The sequence below is a fragment of the Alexandromys fortis genome, unplaced genomic scaffold (assembly GCF_014885135.2).
Source record: "Alexandromys fortis isolate MF-2015 unplaced genomic scaffold, M_Fortis_MF-2015_v1.1 scaffold_8_9099976_23576923, whole genome shotgun sequence".
Classification (NCBI taxonomy): domain Eukaryota; kingdom Metazoa; phylum Chordata; class Mammalia; order Rodentia; family Cricetidae; genus Alexandromys; species Alexandromys fortis.
The window spans coordinates 388,323-412,060 of NW_026067899.1; the positions used below are offsets into that span (position 1 = coordinate 388,323).

Genomic DNA, 23,738 nt, shown 5'->3' on the forward strand with positions numbered 1-23,738 from the left:
TTTCCTTAAGGCTTTAAAACCCTGGATTTTTTTCTGCAGAGTATGATATTTATTATTGAATGCCCTGTTATTTGTCCATGTTGGCATACAAAATTTCTTTAAACTTAACAGTTGTGAAAATCAGGATTCTTACACGGGTCTCAGTAGGATAAAATGAAGGCATACGTGAAGTGGTCTTCCTTCTGAAACATCTGTGCCACCCAGTCTTGGCGTCTGGCCCCCTGTTCTGCAGTTCAAGGCTAGCAACGTGGAGGCAAGTCTTTTCTGCATCTGCTCACTCCAGCACTGACTCTGCACACCCCTCTTCCACTTGGTAAGGACCCCTCTAGACACAACAGGTCCGCCTGACACATCCGGAATAATCTCCACATTGAAGTTGGCAGCTGATTGTCAACCTTAATTTATCTGCACCTGAAATCTTCCCTTTCCATATAATGCAACATATTCACAGGTGCCAGGGCTTAAAGACATGTTTATCTTTTGGGGACTGGTTATTCTGCCTTCCACAATCCCCTTTCTAACATTAGACATATCATTACAAGGTTTTTCTTCAAAACATAAAACATTTATATTACAAAATATAAAGAAACAATATAAACTAGAAATATTTTACTTAAACGTGGGAGGGGTTCCTCTTCTTTGAAACGGGGTCTAACTCATTGGGTAGCCCTTGCTAGTCTGGAGCTCACTATGTGGACCAAGCCATTTATTAAGTGGTTTTTTTCTTTTTCCTTTATTTTTTAAATTTAGCTACGGGTTTTGCCATATGTTCCAAAGGACTAGTAAAGCTATGGAAAAATTTTATACAAATTACACATGGCATGCAGTTCAAAAATGTTTTCCTGTTGTGAATGGATTAAATATTTATTTGATCAGAGTTTCACTTTTTTAGAACATCTCTTATTTAGTACAAAAATTGATTTTCATGGCAGTCACAATTTCCAAGTTCTGAAGCAAATTTTCAGAGTTAAAACTGCTCCCTGCCTACTGCACGTCTGCACACGCAGGCAGATGTCCTGTGAAGTCTCGGTGCTGGCGCTGTAAACAGCCTTTGATTATGCAGATGAAGGAGACCTGAGAGCAACTGAGCCCCTTCACCACCTCCTTTAGTGCCTCCCAGCACACCTCAGATCCTACTCCTTCACTTTAAAAAGCTCGCATTTGAAATTGATAAAGGCTAATTTACACCCTGAGTTCATCAGTGTCGCTGTGATTATTTTCTACCGTACACCTTTTTAGACTTTATAATTTTGGTAATGTCAAAACCTATGCAATACTTACTGCCTTAAAAGAGGGTTCCACACCAATACAGTGCTCATGAAGAAAAATGTTGAAATGCATCCTATAATTAAGAGTGAATTAAATACTGTTTCTTACACTTTGACTTTCACCAAAATGTACTGCCACCCCTTAACTTTATAAGATAGCCCCTACAGTTTTTTAAATCTTTGATTTAATCCTTCCTTCTGAGAATATTAAGCCATAAGAGACTAATTTTTAAAGCTCTAATCTTACCCGCCCGGTTCCAAGGGAGATTTCCCAGTGGTTAAAGGTCACGTGCATCTTCAGTTTGGCTTTTGCCTTTGATGCTGAGGATGCCAGACAACCACAGTGAGCCAGTATTCTAACTTTATTATTAACTTAAGAGATGGAAGGGAGGCGTTTTCTCACACTAAAACACCGTAACAACAGCCTTCCCGAAGCTCACTCTGCGTGCCACGGGACTGAAAATAATCTTATAAATAAAAATAGACTTCTAATAAGTACTGGAATAGTCCCGGTTCGATAAATGTAAAGTCAACAGTGACGTTTCCAGAAATCTAAACTGAAATATTCTTCCTACCCTAGATAGAAAAAGTATTTTTAAATTAGTCTGGGCACACTTCAGCATTTGTTACGTGGGTAGGTCAAACTCTGGGACCATCCCTTCTCCCTAGCCTCACTTAACACTGACGTATTCATTCCTGTAGGAGGCACTGTCGATTTACAAATGACCAGGAAAAAAATCGGGTTGTGAGGTCAGGGTTTGTTTATCTGGATGTCTACATAGGAAATTAGTCATAATTTCCTTTAATAATTGCCCAAATAGGCAGAAGTTGCTACCATAGCGGCAGCAATGCTCGCTCACCTTGCAGTGTGACATGAATCTTGCTTAAATCGTACACTTGCAATATGAAAAAAGCTTTTTATCTGACAGGTTATGGAGAGACATTTCTTCCAGATTCCTTCATGAGGCCACTGGCAGATAGCGAATCCGATCAGTCCCGCTGTTGGAGTAGGCGTTTCTCGGTTTCAGTCACAGAATTTCGTTTTCTTTAGCCTTGAAGTTCGGAGTTCAAGGACTATTTCTTGCTTTCGACCTAATGGGCAAGACGCTGGTGGAAGCCTCTCCGGAAGGCCGCATCCTCCACTCTCTGTGCCTAAGACCAAGGAGCAGGCACATGCGCGCGCGCACGCACACACACACAAAAACCACACACTTTTATTTAGACTTTCTGAAAAGATAAAGTCCACTACAGTTCTTGACAAGTGTTAACGGGCCTGCAGTGGCGGCCTTCGGAGCCTGTTCAGATCTGAAACGCTGTTAGTAAACGTGAGGAGCGAGAGCCCTGAGAACTGAACGCTTTCCTGACTTGAAGTTTCTGCTACCCGGTTCCTGCCGGCAGGAAATGAAGCAGAGAATTCTTACCACCCTCCCGGTTTTCCACACTTCACCTCCCACTCAGCACCAGGGAGCCCCACAGTGTACCCAGTACTGTAGAGCTGCCAACGGAGACTCGAAGGTCTGATTGCCATAGAAGCATCCGGCCGACTGAATTGTCCCGGGTCGACTACCCTCCACTGGAGACATAGAAAATCTCTGACCCTTCCCTGTCACTCCCGGGGTGCCGAGCCTTCAGAATCGACCAGATCCCCACTTCAAAGTGCATCACATTGAACCCGAAGGAAGCCAAGGGCCGGGGAGGGTGATGGAGTGAGTCCTGAACAGGTGTCGCAGGTTCTTCCGCAGATGCCGCGGCACCCTGCGTTCCCTGGGGCCTTTCCGGGATTCTCACCTGGCAACCTAGGGCACAGCACATAGAAGCTGGAATTTAGGGGCGCACTCCCGCCCTTTCTGTCCACACGCGTTACGAGACAGGGACAGATTAACTCTTTGCATGGGTACCCACCCTGGCTCTGACCCGCCGTGGCCCAAACCCAGCCAGAAGACTCTCCCCGGGTCTCTGGTCCCTCCGCGAGGCTGAGGGCCAGGGCAGCTGCTCGGCGCTCCCGGGAGCCTGGCCCTTGCTTCCCTGTCCCCGCCAGAGCTCATCAGGGCCTCCTGCACGTGTCCCCTGTGCGGGTCGCAGGGCGTCCTCGCCCGCCGTGGCTTGGAAGGCGAGAGAATTTTTCTGCACTCTGGGGTGCCACAGGTGAAGACTGCGCTTTGGGGAAGCCAATACTAATCTCTGGCTCCTGGCTCGGAAGAAGAAAATAGCAACTCTCACTAGCAACCTACCGGAAGAAAGCGGACCGAGGGAGTCACACCCTATCACTCTGCCATTTCTTTCATTCAGGAATCACCCCCGAGGTGGCAAAGAGGCCTGCGAAACAATGCAAAATTCCCAGTGAATTTCCAAAGAAAAAGAAGGCTAGGTCTGGGAAAACCCACAGCTCAAGCGCTAAGCTTTCCCGGATCCGGGCCAACTGACACTGGAGGAATGCGTCCCCACGGACATTCGGAAACCTTAACTGGAATTCCAAACACCGTACATATTTATATCAATAATATACGGGGAGGCAAGTCTGTATGTATTTACCTCATACATATTTCTATAAACTCCAGCGTCTGGGAAGGGTGGGGGTAAATAGCACTGAACGGTTAAAATTATGGAGAAGGGATAATAACTGATTACTAATTTGAAAGTAAATAAACAGGTGACTTTTTCAGATCAAATTCCTCCTTGGATCGTTACAATAAATATCTCTGAAGGAAGCGCTCTATTTATGTTGTCATTGATTAATTCTTCACTACCTCATTTGATTTCGATTTAGAACGATTTGATTCTAATTTAATTAGCATGTAATTTGGATGTACATAATTACTGTAATTATGACATTCAGGTAAGGCAGCTTTAGGCTGAAAGGCAATTTCAAATTTTCTAGCAACCTACTTTGTACTGGGAAATGGACAAGGACTTTGCGCCCTGCTATCCAAGTAGTAATTAGCACATCTTTGAAATAGGCAGTGCGGCGGGGTTTGTATTAAAACAGCAAATACAAACCCAGCCGAGTACCCGCTACAAAGGTGGCTGTTGAGTTCCCAGAAGCGCGCTGCGTTTCCCTGGCTTGAGTTTGGGGAGCCCGGCACCCCAGAGCCTCAGCTCCTCTCTCACAGCTTCGGGTGACTGCGTTTCTTTCCTCCTCCGGCGGGCGCGGGGTTGGAAGGTGTCGCTTTTTAAATTAAAATACAATAACTGCTGAGGGGGGGGAGGGGAGAAAGTCGCTGCGAGGCGTCGGAGGCTCCTGGGAGGGGGAGGGGTAGTGGACTAGGAAGAGGAGGGAAGGGGGCGGCAGGAGGCAGGACGAAGCACAGAGAAGAGAAAATTGGCCAACGCCCCCAACTGTTATCTCATTTCAGATTTGGGTTTCGAAAAGGCGAGGACAAAAGGGGTGGGTCTGCTCTGGGAGGGGGTGCGCACCCGTCGGGAGGGCCTGGGGCGAGGGCTCTGGCGGCTCCTGGTCGCCCTCTGGGGCCCCGCGCGCACGGCCCCGCCTCGACCAGCCCAGATGCCCCCTGCGCCCCACTCGGGCAGTGGTCGCCTCCCAAAGCACCGAAGCCCTGCCGAGGGCTGCCGCGCTGGGCTCTGGGTCCAGGCTGGCCATAGCCTCGGGACCCTGGCTTTTCCCTCCTGTCCTAGGGGTTCTGGGAACCTGAAGAGGGCTTGGTGACCTGGTTGAGTGCATCGCGTTCCCGCCCGTCCTGGGTAGTCCACGCAGACCCAATGGTCCCGCAGCCCTCCATCCCAGTGCTTCTGGGCGAAGTGTTCGAGGCAAGCTGTGCCCACCTCGGGATCTCTATCCCGGGTCCCCGTCACTACAACTCCCGACAGCGTTCGGCTTTCTCTTCTAGAAGAGCTGGAAGACCCTGAAATCGCCTAGGAAAGAATGCTAAATGAGACAATGAAAGAAAGCTAAGACCGGGCCAACCAGGGTGTTTGTTAGTCTGCTTTGCTTGGATTTTTTTCAGTAAGCGTGTTCTAGAAATAATCCGCTTCCCCTAGACCCACTGCTAGGCAATGTCCCCCCAAAACTGGACTTGTCCGCGACTGAAAACACAAAACCTCGCTTTTCTTTGCTTGATTTCCTTGGGCTGTGGGAGTTCGAGGCAGAAGTCGGTCTCCGTGCGCTAATAGCCAAGCGCCCGGCCGCCAGCGCGGACCTCCCAGGCAGGAACTCTAGATGGCGCCAGAGAGCCACACTCGCCCTACGCCTCTTAGGGGAATCAAGAGCTACTGTCAAACATAAAAGCAAATCAGAGTTTTCAGTTTTTTTAATGTGTTAAGAATGTTATTCCTTAAGAAAATTTGTAGCTAAATTATTCTCACTTAAAATAAACACTTAGTATACCAATTACACAAATGGGCGGGATTTATGTGAGATTTACTTCATCTGCATTTTTGTAGTGGAAGAGAGAGAGCCTTGGTGAATACAGATAATAGATGCAAATAAGATTAGAGTTAAAATAAATAAAGTTTCCATGTGAATAAAAAGAAATTCAATTTTACACGGCTGGTGACGATTTGACGGAATGTCCAGACACGCGGTTCAGGTGCTCAATCTAATCTCTTCCAAACGTTTTCATTTTCAAACGTCCTTGAGGAAAGGAATTTTTTTCTGCTCCTTTTTCCTCCTCAGGTAGGACCCTGTTTACTCCAAGAGGCGCGCGGGGCGGGGGATGGGGGAGAAGACTACGCCAAGAAAGAAAAATACTGGGGAGAGTGTGGATTGGGGCCGGGTAGGCGCAGGCCCAGCAAACTTGATCTTGGTTCATCTACTGCGCGGAAGCTGGAAACAAGAAATCTCGGGAAACTCGCTGAAACGAAATCGCATTTCCCTCACCCCGGCGGGGGTGGGATTCCTGGCCCCAGATCTCAGCCTTGGCTTCACAAAACCCACTTCCAGGTCGCTGCCCTTCTTCCCAGCGTGAACCCCAGCCGCGGCCTTCCTATCTACTCTACCCGGGACCTAGTTAGGCCCAAGCCGCGGGAAAGCCGAGGTGGCCCCGGGGAGGCCCAGCGGCTCCTCAGCTGGGGACCCTGCTGGAGGAGCTCGCCTCTGGAGCACGCTCTCTGCAATCTGCTGGCTTTCAGTCGGTCGCCACCCACTGAGGTCAAGGCTCTCCGCGCCCCTGGGACGCCTAGAGCTGGGGTTGGGGGGAGTGGGGCTGGTGTGTTTCCCCTGCTGGGTTTCCGACAGGAGCCAGGGACCGGGTCCCTCTTGGCTCAGCTTCCCGAGCACTCGATGTCTGGCTGGACACTGGGGCCTGGGCTGCCGCCCGCGGTTCACCGGAGCCGCGGTGATGGACGTGGGCTGACCCGCGGGGCAGAGGCAGCGCGCAGAGGCCTTGATCACTGGCCTGCGGAGGGAGCCCCTCCGGGAGCGAGACCTGCACAGCCAGGCCCTTTGATCTGCCTTTATTATCAACAAGAAACAAAGCTGCCGGGGACCGACGTCCCGGCGCCCTCACTCTCTGGAACCCCCAGCACACACTCACCTCCGCGCCTTCAACCCGCAGCCCCCAGACGCGCGGGACACCCAACGGGCCTGCAGAGCCTTTGCCCAAAGTGCCCAGAATATGCGCCCTCTGCCAGCTTCTCCCCAAGACCAGACCCAAAACCGAAGACGCCTGGGGGATGGGGGAGCAATCCCAGGTAGGAGTGCAGGAGCCGGGAAAGAAAAGGACCGAAGAGAAGAAAAACTAGAGAAAGAAGAGTCTGGCAGCTGGGGCGGCAGGGGACCACGGGAGGAAGAAGCGCACGCTGCAGACGCCCCGCTGGGAACCTTCCGGCTGTCTCCCTCGCTACTTGTGCTATTTGGCTTTTGAGAGCAGTTTCTGTTCACTGTTAACATCGATAATGTATTCTTTCCAAAGAATCAAAATCTTCATTTAAGTTCCCAAGGCCAGGAATGAAGAAAAAAAAAAGAGGGAAAAATTTATTGATGCTGACTTCGCTTGTAGTTTCTATTGTGTGAGAAGCCTTTTAGAAATATTTTATTCTGTAAATATGTACTTTCTTTTCCAAACTAACATTTTTTTTCCAAATTGCGAAATTGTCTCATTTACCAATTTTCCTTTCGTCATTCTCTCCGTTCTCCCTCTTTTAAACCGGGGCTGTTAAGTTGGTGGTCAGAAGACAAAGAGAGTGAAAATAATTTTCATTTCAATAATTGCCTTCTGGTCAATTTAACTGTGCCTTATTTTGAAAGAGACTGTCTAAATGAGATTCCTGTCCCAAATGTGTTCCCAGGCCTGATCCCAGCCTTTAATTATTCCTGAGTTTTTTTCTTCAGAATAAGACGCCGCACTGAGTAATCACAAAGAAGGCAGAGAGCATCCTTGAACCTTTTCAGAAGCAGCCACTGATATTCAAATAACCTGCGAGGGCCATTTGACGGCGAGGGGACCTAGGCATTTCCAATTCACTATTTGCATAGATCAGCCGTCTTTGAAAAGGGAAGGAGCAGTTGTCTTCCCTAACATTAAAAAGCCTAGTTATCAAATCAAGTGCTTGGTTTGGGGCTTCTGAAACGTTTACATTTTATCTCAGGTTGCCCCTTACCGTTTGACATGCAAATTTGGTGCAGTTAATTTAGACAATTAAAAAGATCTTCAAGGGAGCTTTGTCACAGAGAATATTTGGAGTTTTCCCCGTGGACCAGCTGAGATAAAGTTGGCCAGAACAAATGATGTCTAGGAGATTAATTAGATATTTGATAAGACATGAATCCCTAATAAGGGAATACAAGGCACAGGGGGCTGCTGTGTGCTCTAAGTCAAAATTAATAACATTTAACAAGATTTTCATTTAGGCATGAAATGTCTTTTCCGGGGTATTGACTCCAGCGATTTATTCCCCAGAGATGCCTCCCAACGTAGAGGGCCTTGGGAACTAAGACTGATTTTTTTTTTTCCTAGAAAGATTTTTCTTTCACAAATTGTTTAAAAATCAGATTTAAAAAACAAATCCACCAGTTCTCTCTGAGCCCTCTGGGAGATGTAGGTACCTCCCTAGTTAAAACTGCCCAAAGACCTTGCTTTTTAAAAAGGCGATCCAAAGATTTAAAATGTCACCTTCTGCTAGCCCTCCCACCCATCAAGTGATACAAGTACTCGGCCTTATAACCCAATTTAATTTATGCTGTTGATATACAAATAAATAATTTTGACTTCCCAAAATGTATATGTTCTATGGCTTTTGCAGCCCATATAAACTTCATTGCCTACAACTAACATTAAGGAAATTTGTTTCCCACCACAAAAAAAAATTGATCCCACATTAAAGATTATTGAGGGGGAAACAGGATATTTTTTAAGGGGAAAAAGTGTTCAGAGTTCTTTAATAATACCAAAATGAAAATATGTCAAGGTTTTCTTCATACAGATAAACGCATTTAATTTCTTTAGATGACCTTAACTTACGTGTTCGAGTGAAATGGTAACTCAACATTTTAAATATCTTTTACATATATACTGACTTTCACAAAGTGCATCAGAAAATTAAAAAGAAACTCCCTGAATTTCAGGAATTCACAAAAAAAACTATTCGAATGAACATTTACAAGAAATTAAAAGAGAACACAATCCTTCGAACCCTATTTATACAGATGTTATGAAATACAGAGAAACTGTTGCTAGACTTCCCGTTGAATATCTCACCTTAAGCCTTTTTTGATGCTTCCTTTTTTTAGGAAAAAAAAAGTCTCATTGTAAGTAGACATCAAGCAGGACTTGGAGCATTTTATATATAATATAATCCACACAAAGGGTCTGTTTCTATAGGTTTCGTTTGTTCTCATTCGAAAGTTCTGACAGTCCTTTGCTGAGTGGTAGCTAGGTTTTTGTTTTTGAGAAAAGGACAGAGGATGGTGGAAGGAATGGGCAGTGGGGGAGGGGGCATTTCTGTGTATTGCTCTTCTCTGGAGAAGTTTGTGCGTGTGGTTGCGTGAGTGCGCGCGCGAGTGTGCGTTCTTGCAGTTGTGGGTCTCCGGGGTGTAAGCGTGTGTGTGCGTGTGTGTGTGTTTGTGATTTTGACCCTGTTTGTGTCGGAGGATGGTTCGCTTTTGTTCCTGGACCTCGCGTTCGATTCTCGTCTGGGCGCATTGGGTGGAGGGGAACTCCGGCCACCGCCTGGGGATCCGCGCGGCTCCACCTCTTGCCCAACCTGGGCTCGGGGGCGTCACTGGAGCCCCTGCCCTCCCGTGCGCCCACTCGCTCGCCTTCCGAACCTCTCGCTCGCTCTGGGTGTCTCTACTTGCTCGCTCGCGCCTCTCCGCCAACCTCTAGGAGTCGTTGGGACCGGTCGCAGCTTCTTTGCCTCCCGCCGAGGCCGCCGCAGCCGCCGCCGCTGCTGCCGCCGCCGCTGCAGCCGCTGCAGCCGCCCGGGCTGCACTGACGCCGGAGTCGTGCAGGATGAGGTCTGGGGACTCGGAGCGGGGCGTCTCCAGGTTGCTGGCGTCCGTGTCACTGTCGCTGCCCTTTTTGCCCCCGCCGCCCCCGTTGTGCGTCTTAATGTGTTTGCTCAGGTGGTCGCTGCGCATGAAGCGCTTGTTGCACACTGGGCAGGCGAAGCGCTTCTCGCCCGTGTGAGTCCGCAGGTGCCGCTGCAGCTCGTCCGAGCGCGTGAAGCGCTTGCCGCAGAAGAGCCAGTTGCACACGAAGGGCCGCTCGCCCGTGTGCCAGCGCAGGTGCGCCTTCAGGTGCGACGTCTTGCCGTACACCTTGCCGCAGCCCGGGATGTGGCAGCTGTGCAGCCCCTTGCGTCGCAGGCTCGCCCCGGCCGGACCCAGCCGCTCGGCCTCCTGGCAGTTGGGGCAGTCGCAGGTGGCGCGGCCCGAGTAGCGGCGCGCGGACGAGCGTGGGGATCCCCCCAGCGGCGCCGCAGGCCCGGCGCTCAGCATGGAGCTGCCCGCGCCGGCCAGCGGCGACGGGGCCGAATCAGGGTAGGAGCCTGGCAGCACCGGTTTGAAGCCGTCCATGAGGTGCTGGCCCGCCGGGCTGAGCAGGTGAGAGGAAGCGCCACTGCTGAAAGCAGAGTGGCTCAGGCCCGAGTATTCCGAGTTGTAGCCTCCGAGCGGCGAGTGCAGCGACGTCTGAAGACTCCCGGCGGCAGGGTGCAGCGAGCCAGGCAGCGCAGCCGCCCCATTGGGATTCTGCACGTCGATCCAACCAGCGCCCACGTCCCACCAGCTGGAGGCGCCCGCGGAGCCCACGTCGCTCGCGGCGCCCAGGCCCGGGTGCGAGGGCTTGAACCACGATTCGTACGGGTGCGCCATGCCCACGCGCGGATACAGGCCGTCGGCAGCCGTCGTGTGCACCTTGGAGATGAAGGCCGACTGGCCGCCCGCCTCCTGCGGGGACACGCCGGCCGCGGCGGCCGCCGCCGCCGCTGAGTTAGAGAAGAGGCCGCCGTAGTCGCTGCTGAAGGCGGACGACGTGGGGGACGTGGAGGCCAGGCAGAAGGCGCTGTTGGCGGCTCCCGAGCTACCCGCCAGGCCGCTCGAGCCGCGGCCGCCCGTGGCCACAGCGAAGCCGGAGAGGCTGGAGCCGAGGTTGCAGCTGGACGAAGAGCGCTTCCAGGGGTGGAAGCCGCCTTTGGCGAAGGCGCTGGACTCGGGCAGCGTCGTCAGCGGGCTGGTGTTGCCGATCTTGTTGCAGGTCGCTGCCAGCATGGCCAACGGGGTCGTTCCGAAGCGTGGCTCTTCCTGGAGTGGGTGGGGTGGGGGAGGGAGCAAGGAGGAGGAGGAGGAGGAAGTGGGGGGAAGACACAAAGTGCACCCGTGAGCAGCCTTGTGGCCCGGCGCGGGTCCCAGAGCGCCCTGACACCCCGGCTCGCGCTTCCTCCCCACGCGCTGGCCGAGGACGTGCCGCGCCCCGCGCAAGACAGAGGCGATCACAAGCGTGGAGGACCTGGCCCTGGAAAGTTGTTCTTCCGTGAGACTATAGATCGGAGATGCCTCGGTTTCCTTCACCTAGTTCGCTGCCACCCTTGTCTAGAATCAGATTGGATTGACGCCATAAACCCACTGTTCTCCCAGGAGCCCCCAAGTCGTCCTTCCGGGTGTAGCACGAAGGTAAACACAGACAGCAAACACGCGAGGGCAGGGGGATGGCCGAAATAGCGGCCCAGGGCTGGGAGAAACTTAGAACACTCCTCGCATGAGTGGCTACGACTTAGCTATTTTCTTTTATAGTTCAAAAACGTGGCTTTAATATTTACACACACATACACACGCACACACGCGCACGCACGCAGTTACAAAAATAATCCGAGTATAAACGGCCCGGTGACGGCTTTCAAAGTCAAGGGCAAACTGGGGAGCAACGCAAATGTAAATGTTTATTAATGTAACTGCATGGCCTGCAAAACAAGACTTTTCTGAAAGCACTGTTCTGTAATGCAACCCCAAAGCAAGGGGGTGGGGTAAAGTCAAAGGGAGGAAAAGAAACCTTCAGCTTTGCTTTAAAACCAATTAAAAGGGAATTTGCTTAAATTCTTTGCTTGCAAAGGCAGTGCCCCAGGTTCCAATAACTTGAAAAGATCAGTTCCGGAAATGTGGAAAATGCTCAAAAGGAACCTGAGGCTGCGGTCCAGCAACAGTTTCATAGGAGCCGAGGACCCAGAGAAGCCATAAAGAAAAACATAACTCCAGTCAAAAAACAAAAAAACGAGCAACTGCGTTGCAGGGCTTTTTTACTTACCCCGAGTATAGACGTGGCCATAGCAGGTCTCTTGGCTGCGCGACGAGGCCGGGAGCGGTGCTAAGCCTGGCGGCTGCTGGGAAACACAGCTCGGGTCCCGCGCGGCTCCCGCGTCCCGCGCTCGCGCCGAGCGGACTCTGGGCTCCCGCCGGCAAAACTCAGCCTAAGTGCGAGGAGCGCCCGCTTTGAAGTGCCGCTGACTGCGCCTCTCGCCCAATGAGGGCGCAGGCAGAGCAGACGGGAGCTGCCCCGCAGCCAATCAGACGCGCCGAGGGGCCCGAGCCCGGGCTCCTGGCGCGTGCCAGTCAAGTCTGCGGGCGTGGGTGGGAGGGGGGGCGGGCTGGGGACAGAAGAAATTACAGTGCAATTAAAAATTTACACACACTCACGTACCAAGCCAGGTTTAAGTACCGTTGAGACAGATCCGCAAGAACCCCCCCCCCCCCACCACACACACACACACACACACACACACACACACACACACACACGGGTCACCTCAAGATGTTGCTAGTTAGGACTGACAGTCTTCACTCCCTACTTAAGAGAAAGAAGCAGGAGAGGTGGGGACACCCGGGCCTAGGGCACGAGGGGAAATGATTTGCGTTCACTTTATGTGTACAGGTTCTTGCTGGGAAGAACTTCAACTTGTATCTCTCTCTCTCTCTCTCTCTCTCTCTCTCTCTCTCTCTCTCTCTCTCTCTCTCGATTTTATCACTGTCGTGGTGGTTTTATCAGTTTCTTATTCCCACTGTGTTCGGTTTTACATTCAGAGTCCTATTGAGCAAAGGGCGCAAAGAAGAGCTGGGCCTCTCCAGGAGGGTCTACACCCGCGGACTTATTGGGAGAGCCCAGAGCCTGCTGCATCCCGCCATTTCTCTCCAGCGGTCTAAGTGACTTCCTAATTGTTGCTCTGGCCTCTGACCCAGGGGGTAATACAAGTGCCACTCACGCCAGAAGCTTCTGGTGGTAATTGAGGGCACCCTTTGTATGGCTTCGCCAGCGCCTAGATACCAGGTTAACCCAGTTGTCAAATATGACTAAACAGTGGGACGTGCTGATTATCTGCCAGGTTTTGCTGGGGGCTGGCGTGGGGGTGGGAAGCATCAGCCCATACAACACGCTGCACGAAGCCGCTTATTTTCACATTGTAACAACTTTGGAAACGGAGACCAGCGCTCGAGGCGTCCTCCCCCACTGCCACCCCCGCTGAAGCTGCAGCTTGCCTGCACCGCTGTTTGTTTAACCCGGTGGAGATTTGCATGTCGTATTTCAGCCTGAAGTCGGAGTTTTAGGGGATGTTTATAAGAGTCGTTTTCCTTGCTTCGGCTCCAACCTATCACCAATGCAGACTGCCAGGGCCTAGAAACTCGGTCTGCAGGGGCGAGGGTGTCCAAGGTAGGCTCGTCCTCAGCCGGCACCCTGCTGTCACAGACCTGCTGAAGACCTCTCGGAACCCTCCGGGAAGAGTCTGCGAGAGCCAGGCCACACGTGGGCGCCTCCGCGTTCTGCAAGCTGGAAGCATCCTCAACTCCTCTCTGGACCGTGGTATAAAGACGTGCCCTCACACATCTTAGGGCACAGCCGCTGGACGGTTTCCCCGTCCTCCTGATCTCCACTGTCTCTTTTCCAGGATACCCCGAGGCTGCTATTGAACTAGAAATACCAGCGCCCTCGGGCAGGGCTGGGTACGGTAAAACAGTGGCATCCTCCCTCTCCAAATCCACATCCCGCTATCCAAAAATAATAATAACCAGCATCCTCAAATGCTCGAGTGCAAAAGACCAGAGAATGCTCGAGGAAGGACCAGAGAAGAGGTCGTGGAGGTGTTTTCTCTGCTCTTTCGCAAGATCCCTAGGCCCAAAAGTAAGTCGCCAGCAACACTTCTCTCCCACCTTAAGGTGGAAGACTAGGCCTGCGTGCGTGCACCCGCTCTCTTCGTCGATGGGGAGAGCTATATGAATCGCGTTCATTGCTTTTCACTAGAATATTTTTGCTCAGAATGCCTTAAAAAAAAACTTTAAGATGGCAAAAGGCACGGAGGAAGATGATTGCGGAAAAAGAGAAAGGAGAGACTGTCTGAGCAGCTATGAAGGGAACCCTGTGCCCTAGGAAACTGAGAGGGAAATCTGGGGGGGGGGGGGGGGAAAGGAAGGCCCTAGGACTACCTTGTGGAAGGTTGGGGTATGTGTGGGGGTACCCAGGCCGCAGAACCGAGCCAGAAAGCCCAGCAGGGGATCCAGGAACCGTTCCCAACAGGTGACTTCTGCCCTGGAAGGGGCGGCTGGCCTTCGACTTCCCGCGGCGTCCCTGCGTCGATTTACTAATAGAGGGGTTGTTAAGTGGCAGCGAGGCGTTTCCGATTCACTCTGGGCAGCCCGGGGAGGAGAAGTGCCGAGGGTTCCCCACAACTTCTCCTCCCCAATCCACCCTTTTCAGGAAACCTGACCAAGTAACACATAAGACAATCCGCAAAGCCACTTGGCTCTGGTGACATTTTCAAGCCAACCGTTTAAACAGTTCTCGAAGGCACCTCGCAGGCTAGCGGCTCCCGGCTCCTCTCCTCCTCCCCTTCCCCCTCCTAGCAATCCCCTCCCCCTCCGCTGTTTTCCACGCGGTTCCAGCTGTCAGACTCTGGACGTGGGCATATTCCTAGACACGCGCGTCCTCATCACAATAAAAGTTAGGGAAACCTTCCAAACAAGTCGGACAAGCCACCCGGGGCCAGCTCAACTCTAAGGTGGGATTCAAAGGAAATCTTTCGGGGAAAAGTCCAGTTTTTTTTTTCTCTCCTCCTCTCGTCTGACAGATTTTTTTTCATCTTCTAAAAAATTTAGTTTTTAAACAAAGATCAATGTGTTATGCTAAAGTGTTGAGCTGGCTGTTAAAACATTTGGGGAAATAATGACAATGTAACAAAGGCCTGGTTTGGAGTGAATCATCGCCCTTTTAAAAGTTAAAGCAATTTTCAGGAGAATGGCTTTCAGCAAACGCTTTACATTATTCAAAACGGCCAAATAATGCTCTATTATAGCGCCTGAATGGTGCCAGTCAGCCCCTAAGTGCAATTTGTGCAAAGGCCCCGATGCCTTATCTCCACTTCTTTATAAAGAGGTGAATATAAAACAATTTCTTCCAAACCCAGACAGAGAGCACGAAAATTGCTTCCCTTTCTGCAATCAGGGCAATTTAACTGGAGTGCAATTAGCACTATTAAATGTCGATTCTGCATAAACAAATCTGACTGAGCAGAGAAAGTGGGGTGAGAACCTCATATACACTGAAACTGATTTTTTAAAATTATGTATCCGGGTCCTTTACAATTGATCCGTGACGTTTTCATCTCGGCATATATTTACATGGTAAATACACTATGGTTAAATCAACATGGTTTTTTTCGCAAAAAAAGAAAAAAGAGAGATCCAATGCGAAACCCAATAAAGAATGGAACAATTAAAGGGAAGAGTTCACTTCCCTTGCACAAATGTTGTTTCTCCCATTTTGGCTCTCCGAAGGGCTTTGATCTGAGCAACTGCTCAAGTTTGTGGTGTTTTAGAGGCGAAGCTAGGGAAACAGTTTCATCTTGAGCTCCCACCCCGGATCCACGCGCCTGTGCCATAGATGCTCGATGCAGGCAGCGTGTGTGGCGATCCCGAAGACCAGATATTTTCTGAACTCCTCCATACCGTAGCTGAGTAAACATTAGGTAGCGGCCCGGTCTCCGCGCAGGTTAGAAGCTGGCGAGCAACACTGAGGTGGGGTAAGGTGTAGCTGGAGGCGCAGGACATGGGCAGGAAGGGAGGCGTTGGGAGGGGAGGAACCAAAGCCTTCTCAAATTGGAGGGGCTGGTTTCAGTGGAAGCCTGGGCCACTGGAACTAGGATGCAGGGCGGGGGCGGGGGTAAGAGGGAGAGCGCCCATAAAAGCATTTGTCTGACCTGTCCTCCCACCTGCCTTTATTTATTTATTTGCTAAGCCCCAGAGGCACCCGTTTTGAATCATTTGTGCAATTAATTATGCTTTTCATTTGCATGATCTACACCAGAGCAGTGATTATCAGGTCAGCACCGTGTGGGAGTTGGGAAGAAACATAATAACTTTAGTTTAAGAAAAAAAAAAAAGCTGCATTTGTATGGTTGCTGCCTGCTTTGAGCAAGAGTGGGGGGGGGGGGAGCCCAGGGCAGCCTTTAGCGCCTGTTGAGTCCTGTGCACCCTTCCCTCAGCTGGAGCGTGTCAGTGTGAGTGAAAATGAAATACAGCCTTTGATTAGACTGGGATCTTTTATAGTTAACATATATTTATGCCTTTAAAAGCACCCAGTCTTGAGTTCAAATGGATCAAGAAAATTAATTTAAAAGTGAAGGACTCTCCCACGATTTCATTTCTGTGAAGTTTTTATTTAATACTCATTAGAACGCCCTTCCTTATTGTAGCCCAACCCTTGCTAGGCCAATGAGACTTTCATATTTTTTTTTCTGTCTCTGCCTCAAAGGTGTCTGTCACTCCTATGTAGAAATGTCAGGTGGGGCAAAGCATTCTAGCCTCTGGAAGGTTTCCAGGAGAAACTGAAAGTCCCTGGTCTGTTGAGAACAGTCCATGCCTTTGCTGCTTTGCTGCACAACTGTCTGCTGTGTGTGACTGGACCTTCTATTCCAAGCTTGCCTTGATCTGTTTATCTGAGCCAAAAATGCACTGACAATTAAAGGAGAGACTGGTATGTCAGAGGAAGGAAGGTGACTGGAGACTGTGATGATTTTAATGACTGCAATTATTGGAAGATTATTCAACAAGCATCATGGATTTGTTTACTGCGTCACCAGGAAACTGTGGGGGGTCTGTTTGGCTTGAGGCTGTACTTCCCTCTCTCCCTCCCCAACCCCTAGGAAGGAGTCCCAGACCAAAGCAAAGTGAGAAGAGAGTCAGTTTTCTTTCTGAGAGAGATTCGACCCAAATGACGTTCATGTGTTGCCTCCAACAGCTTAAGAGAACCATCCTTGGAGTCGCTGTAAGAGCGCTTCGTTTTCATCTGAACCTAATAGAGATGTCCAGAGGCCAGAGGATTCTGGTCCTGAGTCCTCTCCTGGCCAGCACGCTAGTTTCCTTAGTTTAAGTACTTCTTAGGTAGCCCGAGAGGAGGCTTCACCTTCCAGCTCTTTCCTCCCTTCATCTAAAACTCAGAGAAGGAAGACACTCCACCTGTAAGAAGCCTATTTCCAGAGCTCTCCTGGGAAAGTTCCCCTTCCCTCCCTTCAACAATCCCCTTCAAATCATTCCTTATCACTACCGTTTGAAATAAGAAAAAGATATGACCAAGAGCATATTGGTTTGTGACTAGTCAAGTTTTTACTGTAACTATAACAGTAAGGGATGTCAATGCAGAAGGTTTCTGGTAGTGACAAAATGTGCTTTGGTTGACAATTGCTTACCCTGGAAATGTTGTGCGGAAGTCCAATTTAGCCGGTGGACATCCCTAGCAACACTCCCTCTCCTGGGCACCAAGGTTGGGTGCTCTTTCTGGGTTTTGCAATGAACAGCCTGGGGCTTAAGGCAGACTGAGAACTCACCCTCCTCAAGTGTGAGCCTGCAGGCTTCTGCAAATGACAACTGGGAACCTATTACAAGCCATTAGATTGATCAACGTACCTTAAACAATGTGAATGGCTGATTGACAAGGGTGGAAAAAGAGGTTCTGCATCCTTTATAGACGTGGTACTGCTGTGCCGGGTAAGGGACCCAGACCCTTGCTCTTCTCAGCTCAGAGCCACCAGTGACATAGACAACTTTTCAAGCCAAGACACAGGTTCTTCAGCTTGTCCAGTGGGTGGCGAGATGCTTGTTCTTTGCCCACGTTTCTTCTTTTTAAGGAAAACCAAAGAAGACCAAGGCCAGAAGCAGCAGAGGGTCACGGAAATGCCCCTCCCCTGGCTGAAGATACTACCAGCAGGGGTCCCAGCTGCCTCCCTTCCTCAGTCTTTCCCCACAAGGATGACTTACATGTTTGTCTTAACGGGTGTTGGATTGCTGCATGGCCTCCTAATTATGGCAGGAACACACACCATTAGCCCTTGAAATTTCAGGCCAGATTGGGGAGGAGCAGCAGCCAGGCAACAGCTCTGGAGGGAAGATGCCGCTGAGGAGTGAGGAGGGAGGGAAATCCTCCTTAGGGTTGACTCTTCCCGTTTGTCTACACAGCAGAGACAAAATCACAGCAGAGCTGAAGCAATCAAAGCTGCCCTCCCCTGCCTGGTCCAAAGTCGCTTTGTAGCTATCTACTTGCCACGGACATTCATCAGCTCCTCACAACAAGGACATTCCTGCCAGTTTTTTTTTTTTTTTTTTTTTTTTTTTTTTTTTTTTTTTTTTTTTTTTTTTTTTTTTTTTTTTTTTTTTTTTTTTTGTNTTTTTTTCCCAGAGTCTGTTAGGAGAAGACAGACACACTTCACCCATCCTGAAGGAGGATTCCCTTTGTCTAACTTCCTCCTGGTGCAGGCACCTTCAGCTCGGCAATGCCGGGAGGGGGGGTGCAGGCGCTGGGAAGACTCTAGGTGACTACCTTTAGATCAGCCCGTACTCCCATCTAACTCTGTCCCTGCAGGTTCCTCCTCCTCCTCTCCCCCTTCCTCCCTTCACAGGAAAGGGTCTCTCTGGGTCTCTTTGCCTCCTGACCTCCCTGGTACTCTCTAATTCTGTCCCCAGGGTCTGTCCATAGAGCCTGGGTAGGAGATGTTCCCTACCTTAGTTTGGCAGGAAAGAGCTTCATCTTTGTTCACGCGGGTCTATCACAAATCCTTTTGCTTGGGTCTAAGTGTGGAATGAGAAGCTGTTCAAGGGTTGATGGTGGTGTGCAGAAGGAAGAGGGAAAGAGCAGAGAAACAGCAAACGTATCTTTTGCAGCCAGTGTTCCACGGAAGCCCAGGATTGGGAAAGTATAAATGGATCATGCTCTCTCCCTAACAGACCCCAACCCCCATGCCCCAACCTCCACTTCCAGAGGTTGTCCTCTGACCTTAATTTTGCAGATGGCACCCTGCTGAGTTCTTCTCTGAGTAAGTATCTTCACCACCACCACCACTACCCCGCCTGAAATCCCTTCTCAAGGCCCAGCAACTCCTAGAGGCAGAGAAGGGAGGTGGGTTGTGTGGGCCAAGAGTTTTCCCAAAGAGGACTCAGCGACGTTGCCGAGACAAATCCCATGCTTTCTGGGTTTCAGCTGCTCTAGAGCCCATCCCTGGTGGGTCAGCCTTCTGTTAGACCACTCGCTGGTGTTACACACACCCTGTGTCCCTAGAAAACCCGAGAGCACCCGGACTCTGTCCCTGGGATGTTGAGTGGTATAAGGGTAGCACTACACGCTTTAGGCACGTGCTTCTCGCGTCTTTACTCTTCCCCAGGACCGCAAGCAAAAGATACAGTTGCTGACACGGACACACTCACCGAGCATACGCCAGGGGCATCCATCTTCGTTCCCAACCAGACGTCAGCGAGCTGGGCGGCCTTAAGGCAGGTGACGACGTGGAGAGGCAGACTTGGAGCTCCAGAAGCATCCCAGCGAGTTCGGACGGGCGGGGACGCTCAGATCTCTCAAAAGCGCCTGGAAGCCTCTGGCGGGGTGGCCTCCATGGGTGGCTGGACCTCTCCTCCACCTGGTAACCGGCTCAGCTTCCCTCAGCGCACCACGTTGAGTATTTTGGTGGCTACCCCTGCTCCCATCTAAGGGTCCTCTGCAAGACACCCGTCTTGCACGCCCTCCATAGGCTCAGTTACATCTGGGTGCATTGCCCCTTAGTTGTCAACCCGGTTACTGTGATCAAGTGACTGTTGCTAATCTCTACATTTATTGTTTAGGTAAATAGAGGTTGCGTTTCATCAATATGCAGGGCCCCAGCCCTCGCAGCGCCAAGTAACTTAAGTCAAGGCTGAAAATTTCAGGGTGTGCGTAATTACAGGGCACGCGGAATTTTCACTCGATCCTAATTCCACATCTTTTCTCCGACCCGGGGGCAGCAGGAGGAGGGAACCCGAGGAATCTCCACCCTCTAAGGAATCGAAGGCCTGCTCGTTTCGAGCAAAGGAACTTCACTGGCGGTGACATCGTGCGCGCTTCCTGTCCTCGACCCAAAAGCCTGAGACGGATCTGGGCACAATCCTAAACTTTCAAGCTGCAAAAGCCAACGCTCAGCGTTCCCTCTGCAATGCTTCTTGGAACCCTCCCTTGGAATCTGCCGCAGTGAGGAGGGGGTTCCCTACTCGGCGGGTCCTCGTGGGAGGGGGAGGGGTTTTGGAGGCGGGTTGTCCCACGCTCTCCACGCGCGGTGGGCTTCTTGTTCTACTCAGCTGTGTGTGGTTCCATGCCCTGGGGTTGGAGCGAGAGTGTGCCGTGCTAGGGTGCGGTGAAGCGCCGGTACTGGCGCTTCATAAATAGCTATTGTTTTCTAATTAAGAGGATCTAAACCCAGAGACTAGAAGACTAGGGAGTCGCCTCAAGGAATAGGCGGTCTCCTTCAGCCAAGGCAGGTTTGGGCTTCCTCCAGCTTCTGGGTTCTGGGAGTGGCCTTAGACTGGACGGGGAGGGAACGGTGGGGGGGGGGGGGCTCTGAACCTGGCAGGGAAAGGGTTAGCTGGGAATATTCCCGGAGGCTGTGGAATGAGACTCTGGAGGCTGATCCTCAAGTCTGAGGAGCAATACTTTCTCAGGCCATTTGCAGGGAATTCCTTTCACTGCTTCAGGAGTAACTCCAGTTAGAGCCAGACGTCCATCTTGTTAGAGATGGTCTGGCTTTTTAAATAAAGAAGTTTGAAGTCAGCTCCTCACTTGCGAGATTAGGGTGTCTGTGCTAGATCAAGCTGTAACAGAGGCGTGAACTGGGGCCACAGAATGGAGTGGCAGCTAACAGTTTTTCATTTTTGGCCCTGGTCACTTCCCTTGCTTTTGTGTTTCCTTAAGAGCCTGCTCAGCGTTTTCAGCAAGGGGAAAATTAAACACAAATGTCAGTTCAATCCCGACAGCCTTTCTTTCTATTATCCCATTCTGAACCTCCCCTTAGCAGGCCCAAGCCACTTTTAAGCTCATGACGGCCTTATGAAGATCTTTGACTATACTGATACACTCCAGCGCCGCCTCTCACAGGGAAACTGGACATGGTCTTAGACTCTTGGGGCTGCAAATGATAACTTAACCTTTTATGAGTTGTGATCATTTTCAGTTAGAACAAGGCAAAAGAGATAAGAGGGCGGGCAGTCAGGTCCCCTGGGTGGGCCCATGGCCCTTGGAAGTCTAAAGAGGAATAGACATTAAGGGCCCATCCCTTAGAGGGTTGGTCCAGGCCCAGTCTAAACGTTTGTCAGGTGTCTGTTTTCCAAAACACAGCTGAGAATTTCAGCTTCGAAGGATTGTTGCTGTAAAGGCTAAGTAAAACTAGGCAGAGAAAGTACTGGTAATGTCTCAGTGCTCACTGAGAATGAAAAGGTCTGGCCTTCCTCCTAGGACGTTCCACACACAGCTAAGACGCTGAGACTCCAACAAGGCCAATGGCCCAGTGCACAGCAGATTCTCGGTGAGGGGACAGGAAGATGAGCCTGTATCAGCCAGGACGCCTGTTTGGAAGGCGGTAAGTCAAGTGTTCCGTGGATTCTAGGAAGCGTTTGCTGGCGGTGGTTTAGTTTGCTTTGGGTTTTGATTTGATTTAGAGTTTTGTTGTTGTTGTTGTTGTTGTTTTTTAGACTAGGTCCCTCTATGTATCTGTGTAGACCAAGATGTCCTCTAAGTTTGCCTCTGAGATCTGCCTGCCTCTGCTTTACCGAGTGCTGGAACTAAAAGGGTGTGCCACTATGCCTGACTTGTTCTAGTTTTTAAAGATTGTTTTTATTTGTTTATTTATTTATTATTTGTATATGTCTGTGGGGAGGCGTGTACAGAGTTCCCGAGGAGGCCAGAGGCGTGTGTTACTGTACTTATAAGACTTATAGGTGATTGTGAACCACTCAATGTGGATGCTGGGAACTGAGCCTAGGTCCTCTGCAAGGGCAGTAACGGCTCTTAATCATTGAGCCAATTTCCAGCCCCCCCCCCTTTTTTTGAGGTAAGGTTTTGCCATGTATCTCAAACTGGGCTTGAACTCACTATTTAGCTCAGGCTAGCTCTAACTTGCAGTCCTTTTGGAGTTGAATGTGTATGCTACCATGCCTATCCCTAGCTTCCACAATTTTTGCACATAGAAAGTAGAGGTCTTGCCGGGCGGTGGTGGCGCACGCCTTTAATCTTAGCACTCGGGGGTCAGAGGCAGGCGGATCTCTGTGAGTTCGAGGCCAGCCTGGTCTACAAGAGCTAGTTCCAGAACAGGAACCAAAAACAGCTACAGAGAAACCCTGTCTCGAAAATCCAAAAAAAGAAAAAAGAAAAAAAGAAAGTGGAGGTCTTGTTTCTAGGAGCAACAGTTAACATTTATTGAGCAATTATTATACCCCAGGCATTTTGGCACGTGCTTTGTGCTCAGAATCCTTTTTATTTCACACAATAATTTTAACATCAATGTTACTGATCTCTTCCTCATTTAAAAAATTATCATTTTTAATTGCGTGTGCTAGTGTGTGTAGACGTAGGTGCAGGTGCCCACAGAGACCAGAGGTGTCAGGTGCCCTGGAGCTGGAGTTATATGTGGTTGTGAGCCATCTGATGTGGATGCTGGGAATAGAAGGTAATTCTTCTAGAAGAGCCTACATGCTGACCTTAACCACTGAGCCACCTCTCCAGCTCATTCTCTTTAGGCCATTACTATATAAAGTGTTAAATACATATTGAAAAGTGGAGAAGATGCCATCCATCATCCAGTGCCAACCACTGTCATCTTGGGGCCAAATTTGTTTTTCTGCTATTTCCATCTCCTCTTGCTTCATTTTAAGTCAAATCTCAGATACCATATTAATTATCTATTTTACATATACGCGAAAAGATATTTAAAAACTAACAATACCATGTTATCATCATATTTAAACACATTTTTAATAATTCCTTATAGCATTAAATATCTAATCAATGTTCAAGTACACCCTGGACTCTTATAAATCATGCTTTTTAATTGTTTTTGTTAGATCAAAAACAATTTTTTTTTCAAGACGGGGTTTCTCTCTGTAACAGCCCTTGCTGTCCTGGAATTCACTCTGTAGACCAGGCTGGCCTCGACCTCCCAGAGATCTGCCTGCCTCTGCCTCCTGAGTGCTGGGATTAAAGGCGTGCACCACCACTGCCTAGCTTATCGAGATATTTTTTAAAGGTATTCTGACATCTCTCTCCCTCCCTTTTCCCCCCCACTTTTAAAACAGAGTCACCCCTTTTTCTCCTGCAGTTTGTTGACATGAGTCATTGGTCCTGATACTCATTTTTAAAATGAAGAAATCAAGGGTCAGAGAGGTTAGAAAAATTTAGAAAAAGAATTTGGTTCCAGGTCCTTCTAACTCTAGTGCCTCTGCTGTATAGGCTTTATTATATTCCCTTTTATCTGCTGTATAGGCTTTATTATATTCCCTTTTATTTGCTATATAGGCTTTATTATATTCCCTTTTATCTGCTGTATAGGCTTTATTATATTTCCTTTAAGTCAAATGATGAAAAAACAAGGCACAGGGGAACCTAGTCACCCCACGGGCTTCAGCGTAAGCATGGCTCTCCTAAGCAACCGGATTCAGCAACTAACCACAGAACACCATGCACTTAAAACCCAGCCAGGGTTTGAAACCAGAAGAAACATTGAAGACAGTCACTCTGCATGACGAGGCAATGC

At 49.9% G+C, this 23,738-nt stretch overlaps 1 protein-coding gene across 1 annotated transcript; it reads right to left on the bottom strand.

Moving 5' to 3' along the window:
- Nucleotides 1–9,543: 9,543 nt before the first annotated feature.
- Nucleotides 9,544–11,983, bottom strand: Sp9 (Sp9 transcription factor). Its single transcript, XM_050123826.1, has 2 exons — nucleotides 11,963–11,983; nucleotides 9,544–10,965 (listed from the first exon to the last, which is right to left on the bottom strand). The coding sequence occupies exons 1-2, from the start codon at nucleotides 11,981–11,983 to the stop codon at nucleotides 9,544–9,546; spliced, it is 1,443 nt and encodes a 480-aa protein (XP_049979783.1).
- Between the last annotated feature and the right edge of the window lie 11,755 nt (nucleotides 11,984–23,738).

What these genes read in the sequence shown, in the direction of transcription:
- Sp9 (XM_050123826.1), bottom strand. Translation starts at nt 11,983, where the DNA reads ATGGCCACGTCTATACTCGGG. An exon ending in TGGCCACGTCTATACTCGGG is followed by an intron (nt 10,966 to 11,962) that starts GTAAGTAAAAAA and finishes CACCCACTCCAG; the next exon opens with GAAGAGCCACGCTTCGGAAC.